This window comes from Vulpes lagopus, chromosome 4 (assembly GCF_018345385.1).
Source record: "Vulpes lagopus strain Blue_001 chromosome 4, ASM1834538v1, whole genome shotgun sequence".
NCBI lineage: Eukaryota > Metazoa > Chordata > Mammalia > Carnivora > Canidae > Vulpes > Vulpes lagopus.
The window spans coordinates 5,554,220-5,573,543 of record NC_054827.1 but is presented as its reverse complement, the minus strand read 5'-3'; the positions used below and the strand labels follow the sequence as shown (position 1 = coordinate 5,573,543).

General features: G+C 38.9%; 1 protein-coding gene across 1 annotated transcript; it reads right to left on the bottom strand.

Annotated features, from left to right (window-relative positions):
- Positions 1 to 1,272: 1,272 nt before the first annotated feature.
- LOC121489151 (beta-defensin 130B-like) lies at positions 1,273 to 8,795 on the bottom strand. The gene is made up of 2 exons (XM_041751766.1): positions 8,738 to 8,795; positions 1,273 to 1,454 (listed from the first exon to the last, which is right to left on the bottom strand). The coding sequence occupies exons 1-2, from the start codon at positions 8,793 to 8,795 to the stop codon at positions 1,273 to 1,275; spliced, it is 240 nt and encodes a 79-aa protein (XP_041607700.1).
- Between the last annotated feature and the right edge of the window lie 10,529 nt (positions 8,796 to 19,324).

Here is a 19,324-nt window from a genome sequence, read left to right as displayed (position 1 = left end):
TCATGTGACTGGTAAGCAAGGGATCTACAGTTTTAACTTACATATGACTGATTCCAGACCCTGCCCCTGTCAACACAGGGTGTTAAGAGACTGTGGTGTGGCATCCTGGCCACACAGACAGGAAAGAAGGCAGCTTTTGTGCACAAGACATTTATGGCCTCTGGACAACTGATATCCACACAAATAACAGAAAGGAAAAACCTAATGGATATTAAGGGGGGTAAGCTACCTTCCTCTAACTGACCATAGGCTTTATGATCAAGAAACAAAAAGCCTTGGGGCTCCTAGGTGGCTCAGTTTGTTAAGTGGCTAAGCTTCTGACTCTCCTTTCAGCTCAGGTCATGATCTTACAGTTGTGGGATGGAGCCCAGCATGGAGTCTGCTTCAGATTCTCTCTCCCTCTCCCTCCCACTCTCTCTCTCTCTCAAATAAATAAAATAGATAAAATATTTTTTAAAAAAAGGAAAGAAAAGAACAAGTGAAAACCTTGAATTTTGTTTGTGGGGTAATTGTTTCCATCTTTGTGGAACTCCTGTCATGTAACATTCTTGGCCTCTTGCCCTTAAATTTGCTTAGCTATGTAGTGGAAATTGTCCAGAATTATTATGATGATGGTGGGAATTGGTCCAGCCAGAAGGTGGAATTATCTGATGGAGAATCTGGAAAGGATTATCAGGGCATTCTGCATTCTCAGCAACTCAGCAAACTAGCTCCCCCCAGAGCAGAGAGCCAAGTAGCAGGGAGTGGCTGTCTCATTCTGCTCCATCAGGGCTGTCCCATGAGGAGGGGAGGCCAGCCTCGGGCCGGTGTTGCCACGACTGGTGCAGTGTGTCTGATTCCCAGGGGCAGTGTCAGCAAGACCACGTGGTTGGGTGACCTTCCTCTCCATCACTACAGGAGGTTGCTACTGGTAATGAGATGCTATTTGTCCAGAATCAGGTGGTGAGGAAGGTTGATAATCCACTTGAGGTGATCAAACACTAACTACTGCTATTCTGTTATCTTTATGGATTTACCTATTTAACGTTTCTATCCTTATCCCTTTTAAGAAATGTTCTATAAATACCTTTAGGTATGAGATTCCTGTATTATGTAGTTTTTGTCTTGTGGTTCTTAAGAGTGGTGCATCAAGAAGAAACTTCCCAGGGATAAGTACATGTGGATTTAGGACATTTATTTCCAGTCAAGGGAGACAAACAAGTCTGGTTAAATAGGGCTCTGCAAAACTTATCCATGTGTCCTGGAGTTTGAAGGGCTTGTCGTTTGTCCTCACTAAGGAGATTTTGCTTTGGGAGCCGGTGTTGCATAAGGAAAGAGGACCCACCACTTTCTACAACACTTTTTCTCATCATTACATTCACCAATGGTATCATCTGTGGTGGTACAGCCTCCGTCTTTGCACACCCCCTTCAAAAGAACACACTGTTTCTGCCCTGGGATAACGCCAGTCCTTGCTGCACAGAAAGAGATTTGACATCATTAAATCACCATCAGATTCAATGACCATCAAACTATCAGTAATGCACATAAAATGATTAACTTACAAAAGGATGCCCTTGGGATAGAAGAGATGGTATTACCTACAGGAAGAGATCAAGCACTTTGGCAAAAGTGGTGCCTTGTGTGGGGAGGAGGTCAGAGAGTGCAGGACTATACGCATCGTGGAGTGGGTAGGCTGATTTCTAGAAGCTTTGAGAGAGCTGTCCTCATCAGTGCATTTCGAATGTTGGACCAATGTGCTGTTGTCACCAGGACCGGGGAGGTATCCTTGGTATTTAGTGGACAAAGCACGAAGTTATCGGATTTCCGACCTAGTGAATTTTCCTGTTGCAAATGCCAATACCGTTATGAAGAAGCATTTATCTCAAAGGAAGTACTCATCCTTCCATCTCCGCATCTGTGGGCCCCCCCCCCCGATCCATGCTTACAACATCCCTGTCCTATGGACCATGTTCTTATCTCTAGCACCTTGTATGAGAAGTTTACTAATCCTAAGAGTCCACCTTACCTCATTTGCCCATGGCAGGACTATGCAGACAACACATTTTCTGTCTTGTTCGATGCCATTTACCTAGATACATGAATTTCTCTCAAAAGCCAAAAAGTATCTTCCCTTAAATGGATCTTTTTTCCTAATTCACTTGGCCCCAAGAAGCACATAACTAAGTATGTGCTCCAAGGGAAGAGCTTCCTTTAGTTTTAGGGTCCTTCCTGTAGCCTTTCAGGCAAACTAGGGTTTCTTCTTTATCCTGTGGATCCCAGTGGATGTCACATAAAATACACACTCTGTTCATTTTCATTAATAAATGTTAATCCCTGAACCATCCTGTTAACCTGCTGCATCTCATGATGTCCTTACTTCCTGTAACATGCCAACCTTAACTGGCTTCTACCTCTTGACTAATAGTTTGATCCTCTTTTAGTCTCTGAATCTTTTTTTTTTATGTAAATCAGCCTCTTGCAATTGTTTCTCCATTCTGTAGAAAAAATAATAGCCAAATAAAGCAACACAGCCTTTTGTAACTGAATTCTCAGAACCTGTGCGAGGCTTTGCTAGAGGATCCAACCCAGTGCTGGCTGATGTCACACCCTGTCCCCAGGCTGGCTGTCCATAAACTCAGGGTGTCCAGGGAACAACAGGATGGCCTATGGAGAGTTGGGCAATATCTTGTGGTGCTGTCTATGCTGTGCCAGTCCTGAAGGATAAAGTGTCTGTCTTTCAGGGAGAGAACCGAAGTTCTCACTAGACAGTTGTGCAAGGCATGGGTTCGACTGCCGTGTCTACACAGAGCACAGGCTCACACTCAGCTCTGCAGTACTCCTGTTGGTGGCTGTTTGTCTTCCAGGATAACTTCGTTCAGGCCCAGGCACTCAGTGTAACATATGGGGACACTTTTGGATTTCCTGACTAAGTTAAAATCAAAAGTTGTTGGTACAGGGAAAGACATGGTGAAAGGCAGCAGGGTAGTCTTGTCACACATTATACTGGAAAGTTCAACTTCCTGATACGTGGTCTAAGAGAGATCATTCTCTCTTCTTGGTAGATGCATCTTGCTTGAATCAAAAGAATCAGAGCAATTCATCCCTCCAGTGATGTGCTCTCTACTAAATATGAAGCTTGGTTTAAGGAGATGTTATCTGAACCGGAAACCCAAGAGTTATAATCTCCCTTCTGACAATGACTGTGACATATATTCCTGTCCAGGCATGGCTTCAAGTTAAGAAGGCGATATTCAATTCATATGGAATGGCCTTTCATCCCAGTTATAGACATCTATTTTCACTTATTGGCATAATGGTAGATATACAAAGCAGTTGAAGATAATGATTAATAAGAATATCATATCAGAATTAATATGATATTAATATATTATAATGGTTATATCACGTGCAGCAGGAGAAGGGATACATGTTCAATCATTGCTGTTGGGAAAAGAAGATGCAGATGCCTACTTCCTATGGTATCACAACATAAATTTCCATGAATGAAATGGGGAAAACTTAGAATCACACTAAAAAAAAAAAAAAAGAATCACACTAAAATAAAAGATCACATAAAGGAAACTCAAAAAGGACACAAGAACTCATTGAGTTATTAGTTGTTCCATTTTTCTGGTGGATGAGGCAGGGTTTGGATGGGTGGGCTCTTCCTGGAACATTATCAGCTAAGAAATAGATCGGCAGTTTTCTTTTCTGTAGGTAATAAAGAGTTCAAGCTGTCTTCTGCTCCTGTCCAATGTGGTCTGTTTAAATATTAGAAGAAGAATGCTGCAATTGTTTTAATTCTCAAAGGCCTAATGAATCAATTTAAGAGTTATGCCATTATGGGGTGGCTGGGTGGCTCAGTCAGTTGAGCATCCTGATTTGGGCTCAGGTCATGATCTCATGGGTTGTGGGATCAAGCCCCATGTTGGGCTCCACACTCAGCAGGGAGTCTGCTGGAGATTCTCTCTATCCCTCTCCTTCTGTCCCTCTTGCCCTTCCCCGCCCCCGTCTCTCTCTCTCTCTCTCTCTCTCTTCTCTCTTTACACACAGAAAGAAATAATTTTTTTAAAAAGTGTTATGCCATTCTAATAACTTTATGTCCCTATTCTCAAGCAGATCTATGCATGTGTGTGTATATACATAAAAATTTACATGTATATAAATCATATACATCAAATAAAATTAAATATATATATTCTTTTCTAGGATATCATGGATTATTTTTGATAGACATATGAAAATATATGCTCAAGTGGTGATCACTTAACATTCATTGGACTCTAGGTTGATAAACCAACATTTTCTTGTTTGGATTATGTAGTTTTTTTGGAGAAATTTCCTTCATGAAAACAATGACCTTTTTCATTTGATTTTTTGAAGTTTTTTAGCATTTAATAAATTTCTAAGATTATGAGATTGATTTTATATTTATTTATTCATTCATTTATTTATATATTTATTTATTTTTTATGAAATTGATTTTTGACTGCTGATGGATTCCAGATTCCCAAGGTCACAGCAGGGATCAAAATCAGCATTCTGAAGAATGTGCTGTTACTAAAGTGCTCAAACAGTTTGGCAGTTAACCACCTGGTAGTAAGAGGCCAACTAACAAAGAAATCCCTTTTCTTTAACCAAAGGAGGGTTCTAAGCCCTACTTAATAACGTGTCCAAAAACATCTCAACTGCAAAGACATTGTGACCTTTCCATGTAGCTTCAATATCCTCTGTTAACCAGAGACCTGGCCATTTGAAAGTTATTCACTCCTGCACAGACTTTTGGGATCTTTGTTTAATCCATCCTCTTGGTATAACTGACTTGGAAGAAACAAAGGAAAGCTAATCTACAGGAAGGACATGTCTTGACTTGAAGGCATGTCTCTGAAGGATTCTTGTCACATTTGTGGGAACGCTAACTATGCCCCCAACTCCAAAGACCCTCCTATTCTTCACCTTTTTTTTTCTTCATGGTAAGAGCACTAAACATGAACTCTACCTCTTAAATTTGTTTTTTTTTAAAGATTTTATTTATTTTTTTCATGAGAGACACAGAGAGAGAGAGAGAGATAGAGAGAGAGAGAGGCAGAGACACAGGCAGAGGGAGAAGCAGCTCCCTATGAGGAGCCTGATTCAGGGCTCAATTCCAGGACCCCAGGATCATGCCCTGAGCCGAAGGCACATGCTCAACCACTGAGCCACCCGAGTGCCCCTCTACCTCTTAAATTTGTACGTGCACAATGCAGCATTGCTAACTACAGGCAGAGTGGTGTACGGCATCTCCAGAACTTATTTATTTTGTATAACTGAAACTTTACACCCATTAACAGCAACTCCCCATTTCTGCCTTCCTGCAGCTTCTGCCCATCACTGTTCTACTCTGTTTCTTCAGTTGGACTCTTTTAGATACCCCAGACAAGTGGAATCATGAAGTTTTTGTCTTCTTTGGTTTGTTCCCCTTACCATCGTGTCCTCCAGGTTCATCCCTCAGCGTAGTGTTTGAAATAGGGTTTGCTGGGCACACCGTCTACCAGACCCACATCGGTCATCATTGGCTCCGCTGATTTCTGGCTGTGAATTCTGAGTCCTTCACACAAAACCTTTTCTGGTTTTGTCTTACACTTTGTAATCCTACTTTAATGGAATGTAGGTCTTGATGCCTAGAGTAGGAACTTACTGTAGCAGGGGCCTCATTCAAATTAAAGGTGGAGGTACTGAGGATGCTGGGGATTTGGGACAGTGTAAGTTCTCAAATCCGAGCATGATCATGACTTAGAGAATCCACATAGAGCTAGATCAGGCTTATTTACCATTAGATCACAGTAATTTTAAGATGGAAAAGTTAGGAATTTTTGATTTCCTAATTCTTTATGATTGTCTTTATACATTTTATTTCCCCACCATTGCCGGTGTTTTCTCAGACTTAATTCCATGTGTTTTCCTCAAAAGGTGATTCTCCCAGGATTAGGAAAGTAGGAAGGTACTATAAATTTGAAGCTTCTTCTATGGCAGAGCCAGGAGGAGAGACTCTGAGGACAGGATACTTTAAACAGTGAAACAGAGAGAAGATACATCAAGGGGACCTGTCAAGATTACAGGCTGCTGGGAACCCATAGATGAGCCTACTTTGTGTGCATAAATCGAGAGCCCCTGTGTGATTTAGATACTGGTAATTTCTACTACACATGCATTAGGCCTGATTGCCTTGCCCTCCTGGTTCTTAGTATGCTCCCTGTAGACTTAGCCTTGTTGCCAACTTCTACCTTCCTGTAATTCCATTAAATGCCTGGCACATTTTCTCGTATGAACTAGCACTAGTTCATACCCGACTAGTCTGGCAGCCTTCTTGCAGTTCCCTGGAACACTGTGTTTTCTTCATCAGGGACATTGCATTGGCATCTTCCTTTGCCAGTCAGTGTTTCTCACAAGGGATTCATCAACCAACACTTATCTTTCTGTTTGGGGCTCAAAAGGGATGCCTAAGGAAGTCTCTGACATTGCACATGACAATGACCACACATTAGGGGCACTCGTAATCCTCTGTTCCTCTCCCTTGTACTTACTAAAATTTATAATTTTATGTTAATTTGTGTAACCATTTGAATAATGTCTGTCTGCTATTGTGGGAAGGCACTTTCCTCTGTTTCCCTCTGTATACTAGGTATTTGTGAAATACACAATGTGTGAATAATAAAGAGGTACTTAGTAAATATTTGTTATTATTGAATGCAATAAGGTACTTTCCAACCCCACACACATTCTCTCTCTCCTATTCCTTCTAAAACCTCTTGGCTTCAGTCTGTTTTGGACCATCTAGTATCTACTTCTATCTTACTTTTGGATGCACTATTGTATTTGTGGGTATCCAGTCTTGCCATTACCGTATTAACTTCTGTAAATGTTAGGCTGAGATTTCCTAGAATCTTATTTTACCACAAATCATTTCTGGCCTTTGCTCTAGGACAACCATTTTCTTAATTTGTATCCCTCACTAAGACAGAACCATTGCCATGTCCCTTTTTCCAAGAATGGTGGGTGGGTTTTGGTTAAAGTCTACTTCAAGAAGATCTATCCCTTGTTAACCTTTTTCAAAGAAGACCCAGCTCATCACATGGGCTATGACTTTCGGGAGGAGACAGTGATTTATGTTGAGCTGAATTTAGCTCAGTTGGTGGAGACCAACCATGAGCAAAGCCTATACACTCATCAATTGTGCAGGCATAATTCTTTTGTGTTAAATGCTTTCAGTATCCTAGAATTTATAGCAATTTATCTGATTTTAAGGAACACAGACCAGGATAATCTAAAGACTAGCATCAATAGCCCAATAATAATGCCAGAATATTCATCCCATTGACATGCTTTCCCCAAACAGTGAGGGAAAGAATTTGGAGGTGAGTGACATAAGATGTTTCGCAGATACTGCATCTTCCGAAAGAGTAAATATAAGAATCTTCTTAGATTTATCAATATTTAGTTAGGAGATTTTGAGGTAAAAAGCCTGAGATATCAGGGTTAGCATTTTCAGGGCATCTCCACATCCATGGATGATGGAAACAACACTGACCCAGATTAAAGACGGTCCTAGCTGCAGTGTTACAACTACCTGCATGACATCAGTAAAATCATATTCTTCATATAGATATGGATTCTCTCATCCTTAAAATTAAAGAAATAACCATTAAATTTCCTTCTAATTTTAAAGCATGATGATTGTGTGATCTTACACTAGTAAGATCATTACTGTATGGTCACACATGTCACTATAAGTGTGTCTCCCTGCAGCTGTGTCTTCTGACAGAACTGACAACCAAATGAAAATTACGTAAACTCCTTCAGTTGGAGACAACTGATGTCAGGTAGATCCCAAAATATCTGCAGAATAGGCAAAGATTGAGCAAGTGAATATGGTTGATTATATTTAAAAGAATCTTAGATATGAACCAACAAAGTAGGAGAGTTATCCAGACATAGTCTGTGTTCAATGTCTGTGACCACAGACATTATTTTGAGAGATGTGAACATCCTGTCATTAACGGTGGGGAGAGAAATTATCACTTCTTACTATCATCTGGTTGAACCAGCCTGAAGATGACTACATTCCCCTTTTCCTTTGATTCTACATTTTCATATTCAAACTTCTGACTCATAGGTCCTAAAGACAGAATTCATATTCTTAAAATGCTTTCTTCATATTTCTTTCCTGTGCTTAAAATGTTGCCACTGATGCTTTATTCAACCGTTTATGCTTTTTCCAAATTCCCCTGCTCCTTGTTGTTTTTTTTATAATTTAATGCAATCCTTTCTTGTGGAGTTCTGTCCTAAGAACCTAACTCTTACCCTTCACAAATATTCCTCACCAATAGACTCTACATCACTTCATTCACTAGCCAAGTTGGAACCAATAGCTGCCATATACACTTTTCCGTTTTGGAGACTGGGGCCTGGTAAAGGCTACTTGATTTGTTTGCTAAGCCTTATGTTACATGTTATAGCTTTTCCACCTCTATTCTTATTTGAGCCCCACTATCTAACTATGAAGCTCTTGGATCTCATTTTCCTATTGATGGAAATCCTTGTCTGGCTTTGCAATTTTGGCCTCATTGGTTCTAAGAAAGATGATCATGATGGACTTCTGAGCATTAGGGTCTGAGTTAAAATGCCCATAATATAATTGAGCATCACAGTAGACCTCCTAAGAAACCCACAGCTATTCACCATCTCCCAGGAAACCCACAATTTTTCACCATCTTACCTTTTGGTATTATAGTCACAAAGAGGAGAAGAACAGAAATAAGGGAATGGAGTCTCATGGTGGAATGCCCACTATAAAGGTGAGTAATGAAGGAGACAGGAACACAGGGCCTTTTATTTACTTCTGGGGGACTGAGGTTCCTTTTGGTCAGTGAAGCTTAACAAGTAAGAAAATAAAACAACTTCCGTTGGAATATTTCCAAACCCTGGAGTCTCTAAATTTGGTGATAAATTAACGTAATTATAGGAAACCAGATGGTTAACCTTTTACTTTTCCTATGGGATCTCAAATTTGTCAGAGGCCAGTGCCCTTGGCCAATAATAGTCTTTTGAAGGAGGCCAAGAAGTAAGATTATGTGAGTGTAAAGTCTTTATTACCTAAAGTACTCTGACTTGCAAGGGAACTCTTCCACAATACACTGTTTTCCACAATAAGAATAAGAGAATTGCCTATGGACCTTTTTTTTTTTTTAAATAAGAAGTTGTATTTTTAAGTTACTTCTGAAAAGAGAGATTAGTGTCATATATGTACAGTGTTCTTAATAGTATCTGGAAGGTAAATAGGCTTAGGTCAAACTGAAAACTAGCTTTTTCTCATCTATTATTAATCACATCTATTTATTTCTTATCTATATTAATATAATTTGTGTAACTGTCCCACATGAAAAGAATGGTGACATCAGGGGAATTTAAACGTCAAATATAAAGAGCACACTATTTCTTCAATAACCATTTATCGTCAAAAGACTATATGTGTAAAGCTTCAAGAGACTTCCTAACCTCTCACCCTGCCCCTCCATACAGAATTAAGGTATCAAAAAATCGAGGAACATGCCTTTGGCCAAGAATCAATTTACTTAAAATCAAGTCTTCTAAAGCCAATTTACCTACTGATCAATGGCTTAATGATACGTTTCTCTAAGTTATCTTTTCATTTATAAACTTTCATATGTGATATCAGTTTTTTTGGGAAAATTTTATATAGTTTTATGTCTTCTATGTTGGCTAGTTTTGATAATTTTCATGTTTGTTTTTAATGCGTTATTATCGAATTTATTTTTGATAATTTACATATAACATGCCCAGGTTGAAGATGCACAGTGAGTTAATTTGATGCATTTATATGTTGCAATATAATTAATACTATAGTGTTAGTTAACACCTCTATCAGGGAACACAATTATCATTTCTTTTTTGTGGTGAGAACAGTTAAGGTCTAGTCTCTTTGTAACTTTGAAGTTCATAATACAGTATTATCAACTAGATCTCCAGAACATACTTGCTAGTTGTAAGTTTGTACCGTTAAATAACACCTCCCCAACTCCCCCAGCCTCCAGCCCCTGATCACCTTTTTATGAGTTCAGCTTTTTTAGATTGTGCATATAAGTGATACCATATATTGGCCTTTCTCTGACTTATCTCACTTAGCACAGTGTCTTCAAAGTCCATCCATGTTGTTGCAAGAGGCAGGATTTCATTTTTTCTCATGATAGAATAATATTCCATTATATATGTTCTGTTTACCATTAGATACTTCGATCGCTACTGTACCTTGGCCATTGTGAATAATGCTGCGATAAACATGGCAGTGCAGATATCTCTCCAAACTCCTGTGTTCATTTCCTTTGAGTGGACACCCAGAAGTAGGACTTCTGGATCATATGCTATTTCTGTTTTTAATTTTTTAAGGAACCTCCGCTCTGCTTCCATAGTGGCTAAACAATTTTGCATTCTGCTAGCAGTGCACAAGTGTTCCCTTTTCTCCACTTCTTTCCCAACAATTGTCTCTTGTCTTCTTGATGACAGCCATTGTCACAGGTGTCACAAGTGTCACAGATAACCTCTCACTGTGGTTTTGATTTGCATTTCCTGATGATTAGGATAGGCCAGCTGAGAATCTTTTCACATTGATGCTGGCCATTTATATGTCTTCTTTGGAAAATTTTTTTCATTTGGATTGCTTGTTTTTTTTGTTATTGAGTTAAATGAGTTATTTATATATTTGTATGTGGATACATATTAACCCCTTATCTGAGAGGTGGTTTGCAAATATTTTTTTCCCATTCTATTGGTTGCCTTTTCATTTTGCTGATTGTTTCTGTTGCCATACAGAGCTTTAATGTGGCCCCACTTGATTTTTGTGTTTGTTGCTTGTGCTTTTGGTGTCCTCTCAAAAAAAGTCACTGCCGAGAGAAATGTCAAGGAGGTTCCCCCCTTGACAAAATCCCCTTTCTTTTAGGGATTTTTACAATCTCTGCTCTTACTTTAAGTCCAGTCCACTCTGAGTTACTTTTTGAGTGTTATAAGATACGAGTCCAATTTCATTGTGCTCCATGTGGCTGCCCAGTTTTCTCAACACAATTTGTTGAAGACATTTTCATCTCCTCATTGAATGATCTTGGCTTCCTTCTCAGATATTGGTTGACTATATACTCAGGGGGTTATTTCTGGACTCCTTATTCTCTTACATTGGTCTATTTGTCTATTTTTCTGCCAATAGAACTTTACTATTTTGTTTGGTTTTGATGCTATCGTAAATAGAATCATTTCCTTTTTCAGATAATTTTTTTTGTTGGTGTATAGAAATGCTACTGATTTTTTTATGTTGATTTTGTATCCACCAACTTTACTGAATTTGCTAACTAGAACTGACAGTTTTTTTGGTGGAGCCCTCAAGATTTTCTGTACATAGTCATGTCATCTGCAAATAGAGATACTTACTTGTTCCTTTCCAGTTCTGACTGCCTTTTAATTTTTCTACCTAATTGCTCTGCTAGAGCTTTGTTGAATATGACTGGAGAAAGTGGGCATCCTTGTCTTGTTCCTGATCTTAGGGGGAAAGCTTGCAACTGTTCATCATTGAGGATAATGTTGGCTGTGCGTTTGTCACATATGGCCTTTTTTATGTTGAAGTACTTTCTATCTATACCTAATTTGTTAAGAATTGTTTTTTTTTTGTCATGAATGTTTATAAAATTTTGACAAATGCTCTTTGCATCTATTGAGATGAGCATATGATTTTTATCTTTCATTCTACTAATTTGATATGTCACATCTATTAATTCACATGTCATGAACCATGCTTGCATCCCAGAGAAAACTCCCATGTCACCATGGTGAATGATTCTTTTAATGTACTGCTGAATTCAATCTGCTAGTATTTTATTGAAATTTTTTGCATCTATCTTCATCAGGGGTATTGGCCTATAGTCGTCTTTCATTGTAGTGTTCTCTTCTGGCTTTGATATCAGTTAATGTGACCTTGTCAAATGAGTTTGAGGAGGAGTGTTCCCTCCTCTTTGATTTTTTGGAAGAGTTTAGGAGCATTGTCATTAATTAATCTTTAAGTATTTGGTAAAGTCCACCAGGGAAGCCATCTGGTTATCTGGTTTTCTTTATTTGTTTACTGATTCAGTGTCCTTACTAGTAATTGAATTGTTAAGATTTTCTATTTCTTCCTGATTCAGTTTTGGTAGATTGTATGGTTCTAAGAATTTAACCATTTCTTCCAGGTTGTCCAAATTTTTAGATTATAATTGTCATAGTAGCCTCTTATGATCCTTTTTATTTCTGTGTTTTCAATTGTGTTAAGTCTCCTTTCATTTATAATTTTGTTGATTTCTCTTTTCCCCTCGTTTTGTCTAGGTAAAGCTTTGTCAGTTTTATCTTTTCAAAGAAGCAACTTGCAGTTTGGTTAATCTGTTCTATTGTTTTCCTGTTCTTATTTATTTATGCCCTAATCTTTATTATGTCCTTCCTTCTGCTAATTTAGGGCTTAGTGTGTGGATTTTTTTTTTTTTTTAGTTCCTTGAGGCGTGAGGTAGGATTGTTTCTTTCTTATTTCTTACTATAGGTGTTTATTGCTAAGAAATTCCTATTTAGAACTGCTTTTACCACACCCCATAAATTTTCTCGTGTTGTTTTCATTTTATTTCTCTCAAGATTTTTAAAAATCTTCCCTTTAAGTTCTTGTTTGATCATTTGTTATTCAGGAGAGTATCATTTAAATTTTCTGTATTCACCAGTTTTCCTCCTATTACTAATTTTGAGTTTTATACCACTGTGTTCAGAGAAGATACTTGGCATGTTTTCAATCTTCTTGAATTTACTAATACTTTCTTATTTTATGGCTTAACATATAGTATGTCAGTAAATGTTCCAAGTGCATCTGAGAAGAATGTGTATCCTGCTGTTGTCAGATAGAATGTTCTATGTATGTTTTTAGGTACATGTAGTCTATAGTGTTGTTCAAATCCAATATTTCCATATTGATTCTCTGTGTGGATAATCTATCCATTGTTAAGACTGGGATATTAAAGCCCCAAACTTATTGTCTTGCTGTTTATTTCTTCTTTTAGTTCTGTTAGCTCTCACTGTATATATTATGGTGCTCTGACATTGAATGCTTAAATATTTATAATTTTTATACGTTTTTAATGAACTGACCCATTTATCATTATATAATGATTTTCTTTGTCTCTTTAAACCGTTTTTTTAGTTTAAAGTCTATTATACACAAGTGCCTATTTCACTAACCAAAAGAATTCTGGAGAGGATTTTCACTTTTACAGTAAAAGCCATTCCTGTTCTAATGTAAGACTTTCATAAGAGAAAAGCAGTGTAATGTGATCTTTCGAAAGCAAGGGGTTATTCTTTATGCTATTTCATCTTACTAAAGGTTTCATAGGAATACACTACTTTTGGATAATGGGGGAGATCTTTAACTTATTTAAAATAGACATATTTCTTGAAATACCCAAACTACAAAAGCTTAATTAAGAAGTTATAGGTAACACAAGCAGTCTTATATTTATTAAAGCAATCTAATGTGCAATTTAAAGCATTACAGGGAAGAGAAGTCAAGACCAGACAGTGTCATTGTTAAGTGTGTTCTTTCAAGCTTTTAAAGAATAAATAATACCAATTTTGCAAAAATCTTCCACAAATTAGAAGATAAGAGAAACTTACCAACTAATTTTGTGTTTGGTGGTGGTTTTTTGTTTGTTTGTTTGTTTGTTTTTTGAGGCTAACTGTATATTAATCCAAAATAAGGCAAAGTCTTTTCAAGAAAATAAAATTTAAAATAGAATACTATCTCTCATGAATGCAGTGTTATTTATAAAATGTTTAGCAAATTTAATCCATCTGTGTATCCAGAAGATAATATATTATAACCAAATGAGGTATTTTCTAGGAATACAAGATTTTTACAACATTCAAAAACTAATCAATATATTACAGCCTATCAACAGATTGAGAAAAGAGAAAACATTTGATCATCTCCACACATACAGCACTAACAGTTGACAACATCAACATCAATTTATGATTGAAAACTCATCAAACTAGTAAATAAATAAGGATCTACTAACTTGTTAACAGTAGCTATCAAAAATTTTAAGCAGCAGTCTTATGTCTGGAGGTCTTATACAGTGTAATAAAGCAAGAAAAATTAAAAAAAAACATTTATACAGGGCAGAAACAAAGAAATAAACTGTCTTTTAAAAAAGATTTTATTTATTTATCCATGAGAGACACAGAGAGAGAGGCAGAGACACAGGCAGAGGGAGAAGCAGGTTCCTTGCAGGGAACCCGATGTGGGACAAGATCCCGGGACTCCAGGATCGCGCCCTGAGCCTAAAGCAGATGCTCAACCACTGAGCCATCCAGGCATCCTTTTTTTTTTTTTTTTTTTTTAAAGATAAACTGTCTCTATTCACAGATGATGGTGTCATTTTTTAAAAAAAGATTTTATTTATTTATTCATGAGAGACACAGAGAGAGAGGCAGAGACATAGGCAGAGGGAGAAGCAGGCTCCCTCTGGGAAGCCCGATGTGGAACTCGATCCCAGGACCCTAAGATGACACCCTGAGCCAAAGGCAGAGGCCCAACCGCTGAGCCTCTGGTGATGCATCCCTGGTGATGTTTTTTATGTAGAAAATCTCGAAGCACATCAAGAACTACTAGAATAATTAGTGGATTTAGTAAGTTTGCAGGAAACAATATATAAATCAATTGTATTTACCTATGTAAGCAATGAACAACTGAAAACTGGAAAAAAAAAAACCTCCATAATTTACAATCATTTAAAAAAAAACATGAAATAATTAGGGGTAAATCTAACCATATCTGCAAAATTTTCATCCCGAAAATTATAAAACATTAAAGTAAGGAATTACAGAAAACCTAAATGAATGATGGGACATACAGTGTCTATGGAATAGAAAGAAGACTGTTTATAGACCAGATGTCAATTCTACAAAAATTGATCTATATATCCAATATAATGCCAACAAGAGTCCCAGCACAATTTTGTTTAAATTAATATGCTGATTATAAATTTTTACTGAAATGCAAAGGTATACATTAGTCAAACCTTTGAAAAAGTGAAAGAATATTGAAAGACTTATACTGTCTATTTTTAAAACTGACTATAAATCTGTAATATCAGGACAGTGCACTTCTGATGTAAGGATAGACATATGGATTAAATGGGATAGAACAGAACACAGAAATAGACCCACAAAGATAAAGCCCATTGAAATTTGACAGTGATACTGCTTTTTTTTGAATGTTTGTGTTCCCTCCAAATTCATATGCTGAAATCCTAACCCTCCACCCAAGTGATGGTATTAGGACATAGGACCTTTGAAGGGCAGTTAGGTCATGAGCTCTTACAGGATTGATGCCATTACAACAGTCCCCAGAGAGCATACTTGTCCCTTCCGTCATGTCAGGATACAACAAGTCATAGACAGTCTGCAGTCTAGAGGGAGGATCATACCAGAGCTTGACCATTCTGGCAAATACATCTTGGATTTTCATTTCTCAGACTGTGAGAAGTAAATTTCTGTTATTTATAAGCCACCCCGTCTATGGTATTTTGTCATAGCAACCCAAGCAGATTGGGACAAAAAATGGATACCAAGAAATGGAGATTCTACTGTGCTAAACACCTGAACATGTGGGACTGGCTTTGGAACTGGTCCCAGGCTGGAGGAGTTTTGAAAAAGCCCACACTGCCATGAACAGGACCCTTAAAGGTGATGCAGATGGAAGCTCAGGGGGAAAAAAGCAGAAGTGCAGGGAAAGCCTCAGTCTTCTTAGAGAATAACAAGTAATTCTGAACAGAATGTTAGTAAAAACAGACAGCAAAGGCCATCCTTTGGGGCCTCAGCCAGAGATGAGAAACATGGAGAAGGAAGGAAAGGCCGTCCTTGCTACAAGACGTGGCAAAGAATGTGGTGGAACTGTGTTCATGTCCCGGTGTTCTGAGGAGGGCAACACTTAGGAGCCATGAAATTGGATATCTGGCTGAGGGAATATCTAAGCAAAGAGTAGAAGGGGTGGCCTGGTTTCTCTTCACGGCTTACATGAAATGCAAAAAGAGAGAAATGACTTAAAGACAGAATTATTAATCATAGAGGAAACACAAACTAAACATTTAGAAACTCTCAGCCTACCCTCTTGAAATGAGTGAGAAAGACTGTTTGGGAGAGAACACAAAGGTTATGGCCAAATCAGAGGAGATTACTGAGAATGGGCCACCTCAACAAAAGCTAGGAGCTATTTGTCAAGAAAATGGGTGATTAGTCAACACCTCTGCAGAAGGCAGGGCCCATTTTCCAGTGGAAAAATGACTCCTGAAGACAGTTCAGAGATCACAGTGGCTGTGCCTCCCATCACCAGCCCAGAGTGCACAAGCCTAGGGTTTGAATGATTTCAAAAGAGGAGCCATCTGCTGCCTGGTGCCACTTCACCTTGCAGGCTCTGCTCCCTGCCCTTGCGCAGCCCCAGCTCCAGCTCCAGCAGTCATCAGTGTGCTGTGTGCTATGCCCAGCAAAGCTGTGGGGGCATGGCTGCCTCCACCTAGATTTCAGAGATGCCCTGGGGAACTGTGGGCCCCAGGCAGAGAATTACTGTAGCTGTGGGGCCACCACAGAGAGCCACCCTTAGAGGCATGATTGTCCTCAAGACTCCAGACCAGTAGAGCAAGTAGTGTGTAATTATAGCCCAGGGAGTCTAGGCATGTGACACCAATGCATGGGTGCCCTGGCATGGGCTGTGCCCAGCAGAGGCATAATGGTGAGGACACCCAAAGATGTTGGGGGTAGGGATGCTTAGAGCCTTGGAAGTCCAACCCCTGCCTTAGCGTGTCTGGAAGGTAGGACCCCCTGTACCCCAGTGGGCCTGCAGGGCAGTGTGGAACCAAAGATTTTTCTTGAGCCTACCACACTATGTTGTGCCAGGTGCTGAGAATCATCCATCCCTTTTCTTAGGGCAGTGTGCTGACATGCCAGAAGATGGGCACAAGCTCCACTAAAGGAGAGGTTTCAAAGTTCGTGCACTTTTACCAATGCTACATGGCCCAACCAGCTGCTGAGTTCCATGTGCTGGTGTGGTGAGGAAGTCTGGGGTAGGGAGCACACAGGGGATCATCAGTGAGAGCACTCACATTGGTTGTTGGGATTCATGAATGGCCTGGATAGTGGGGTCTGCAGACTGGTCATTAAGATCTGTGTGTTGGTGGCTGTGAGTCCTGCAACTTCTCTTACTTATCATCTGCCCCGTGAAGATGTGCAGATCCACTCAGCATTCTGGATGAGTTGAGACAGAAATGGGCCTCTCACACAGTGCCCCCAAAGCAAGGGGAGCATCACAGCCTGAGGGCATCTCTCTCCGTGCTGAGCTCTGCCACCTTGCAGTGACAGCTGACAGGTTGGCGTGGAACTCATCTTACCCTTTTCCATATGGCTGTTGTTGGATTTTGTACAACTGTGTCATGCTACAATCTCTCACTGAGACTCCAGAGCTCTCAGAAAGGTATCTTCACCAATGGCTGGTGGTTCGATCAGCGTTTCTGTGGAAATACAATATCTGGGACCTCCTATTCTGCTGTTGTTTATAACGATCCCCTGTAGTTCAGATATTCCTAGACCAAAATTGAGAGCCTGAATGTAAGTGGAAACATGCAACACACCTACACTCTCTTTGTCTCATGGAAGTTTGTCAACATATTGTCTTAACTAAACTAAGTGTGGCATATCCAACAATCAGAAAGACTTAGGGTGTTAAGGCCTGGTGTACATTAAATATCAGAAGTGTGTTTGGGTTAAAATGGTTTAAATATGCCAAGAGACAGAAGATGTCATTACTGTACATGAATAATTAAAAGATATTTATAGGGAGATACTCATGAATAAGGAGATTATTCTGGAGTCAGTAAAAGAGAACATGATAAAAAGTGAGCAGAACACATCAGTGTGTCCAGCAGTTTTCTGGAACCCACCACCAAGTTCCTTTCCCTCTGGACTACAGTCTGCTCATTTCTCTTTGATTGTGGCTGTGATACAGCCAAAGCCTTTTTCCCTTTTAAGGTTGTGAAATCTTACTGGTATATCTTTAAAGGTTTTGTCTTTCTTTAGTAATCCTCCTCCCCCCAAAACTATGATTCCATCTCGTTAGGATATAGTCTCTCAGGTTTTTCCCTTAGTTATATGAGACATAATGATGGTTCTAGGATAAATCAGGAAAACAAGCAGTTTGGGTCATCATTGGCACACCAATTCCAAATTCTAGATAATGGATGTGGGCTCCTTTAAATGGAATAAGCCAGATTTAATGGTCTCTTCTGAATTCTTAGTCCCAGAAACACTCCAGGAAGTTAGTCTAGTTGAGGAACAAATACTGTGCACCCAATTTTGTGGAGTCCGAGTATGGATAAGTAATACAGGGTTATATTAACTTGGTGAAGAGGCTCAGCTAATCGTATCAACCCCCAAGAGGCACATTTTGGTAAAAGAAATGCAACTCAGGTGTGGTGCCTATTCAGTTTATTCCCAGATAGTGGAGAGGAAGGAAGGAGGAAGAAATGGAAAGGAAAACCATCATGAACTTCCACTGTCTGCGCACTCAGTTCGAGACCCGCAGTACATTGACAACGTTTAAGATTAACGTGGGCCTAACATGAGTCAAGACTCTACCAAATTATTGTGGAATATGTCCATGCTCTGAGAATTAAGAGCAAAACCAAAAAGACTTAATAAATACTGCATTATAGAAGAAAGAAGATGAGTCCTCACTACCAAACCACATCTCTTTAATCATCAAAATTCTCTACATGAGTGAAAACTAAGACTCTTTCTGAGAGTCTACTTGGAGGCATGTGGTTGAGTTGCGACACTCCAGACAGGAGCGTGAGTCCTCATGGCACTGGAGAGAAAGCAAACTTACAGTCAGGAGTCAAACAGCAGAAAGTCTGTTTAGAGAGGGAGATTGACAGCATGCTCTTGCAAGAGGCCACTACATTTTTACAGTAAAATGGTCCTATGGAGGGGAGTTATTTGTCTCACGGAGTAAAAGCTTGAGAATCTCTGAATGATCACAGTGTTTCTTTGTCAGAGGGAAATATAGAAATCTCCTTGTTCGTTGAGGCTTTACTTTTCAGATTACATAATATACATTTCTGTTGATCTTCAAGCTTCCATTCTTTTTCCTTTATTGTCTTCATCTCCTTCCAATTATCTGCCATACAGTGAAAATCATTATGTTTTATCCTAAATGATTTCCTCCTGCTCTGTTCCAATT

What these genes read in the sequence shown, in the direction of transcription:
- LOC121489151 (XM_041751766.1), bottom strand. Translation starts at nt 8,795, where the DNA reads ATGAGACTCCATTCCCTTATTTCTGTTCTTCTCCTCTTTGTGACTATA. An exon ending in TGTGACTATAATACCAAAAG is followed by an intron (nt 1,455 to 8,737) that starts GTAAGATGGTGA and finishes CTTTCTGTGCAG; the next exon opens with CAAGGACTGGCGTTATCCCA.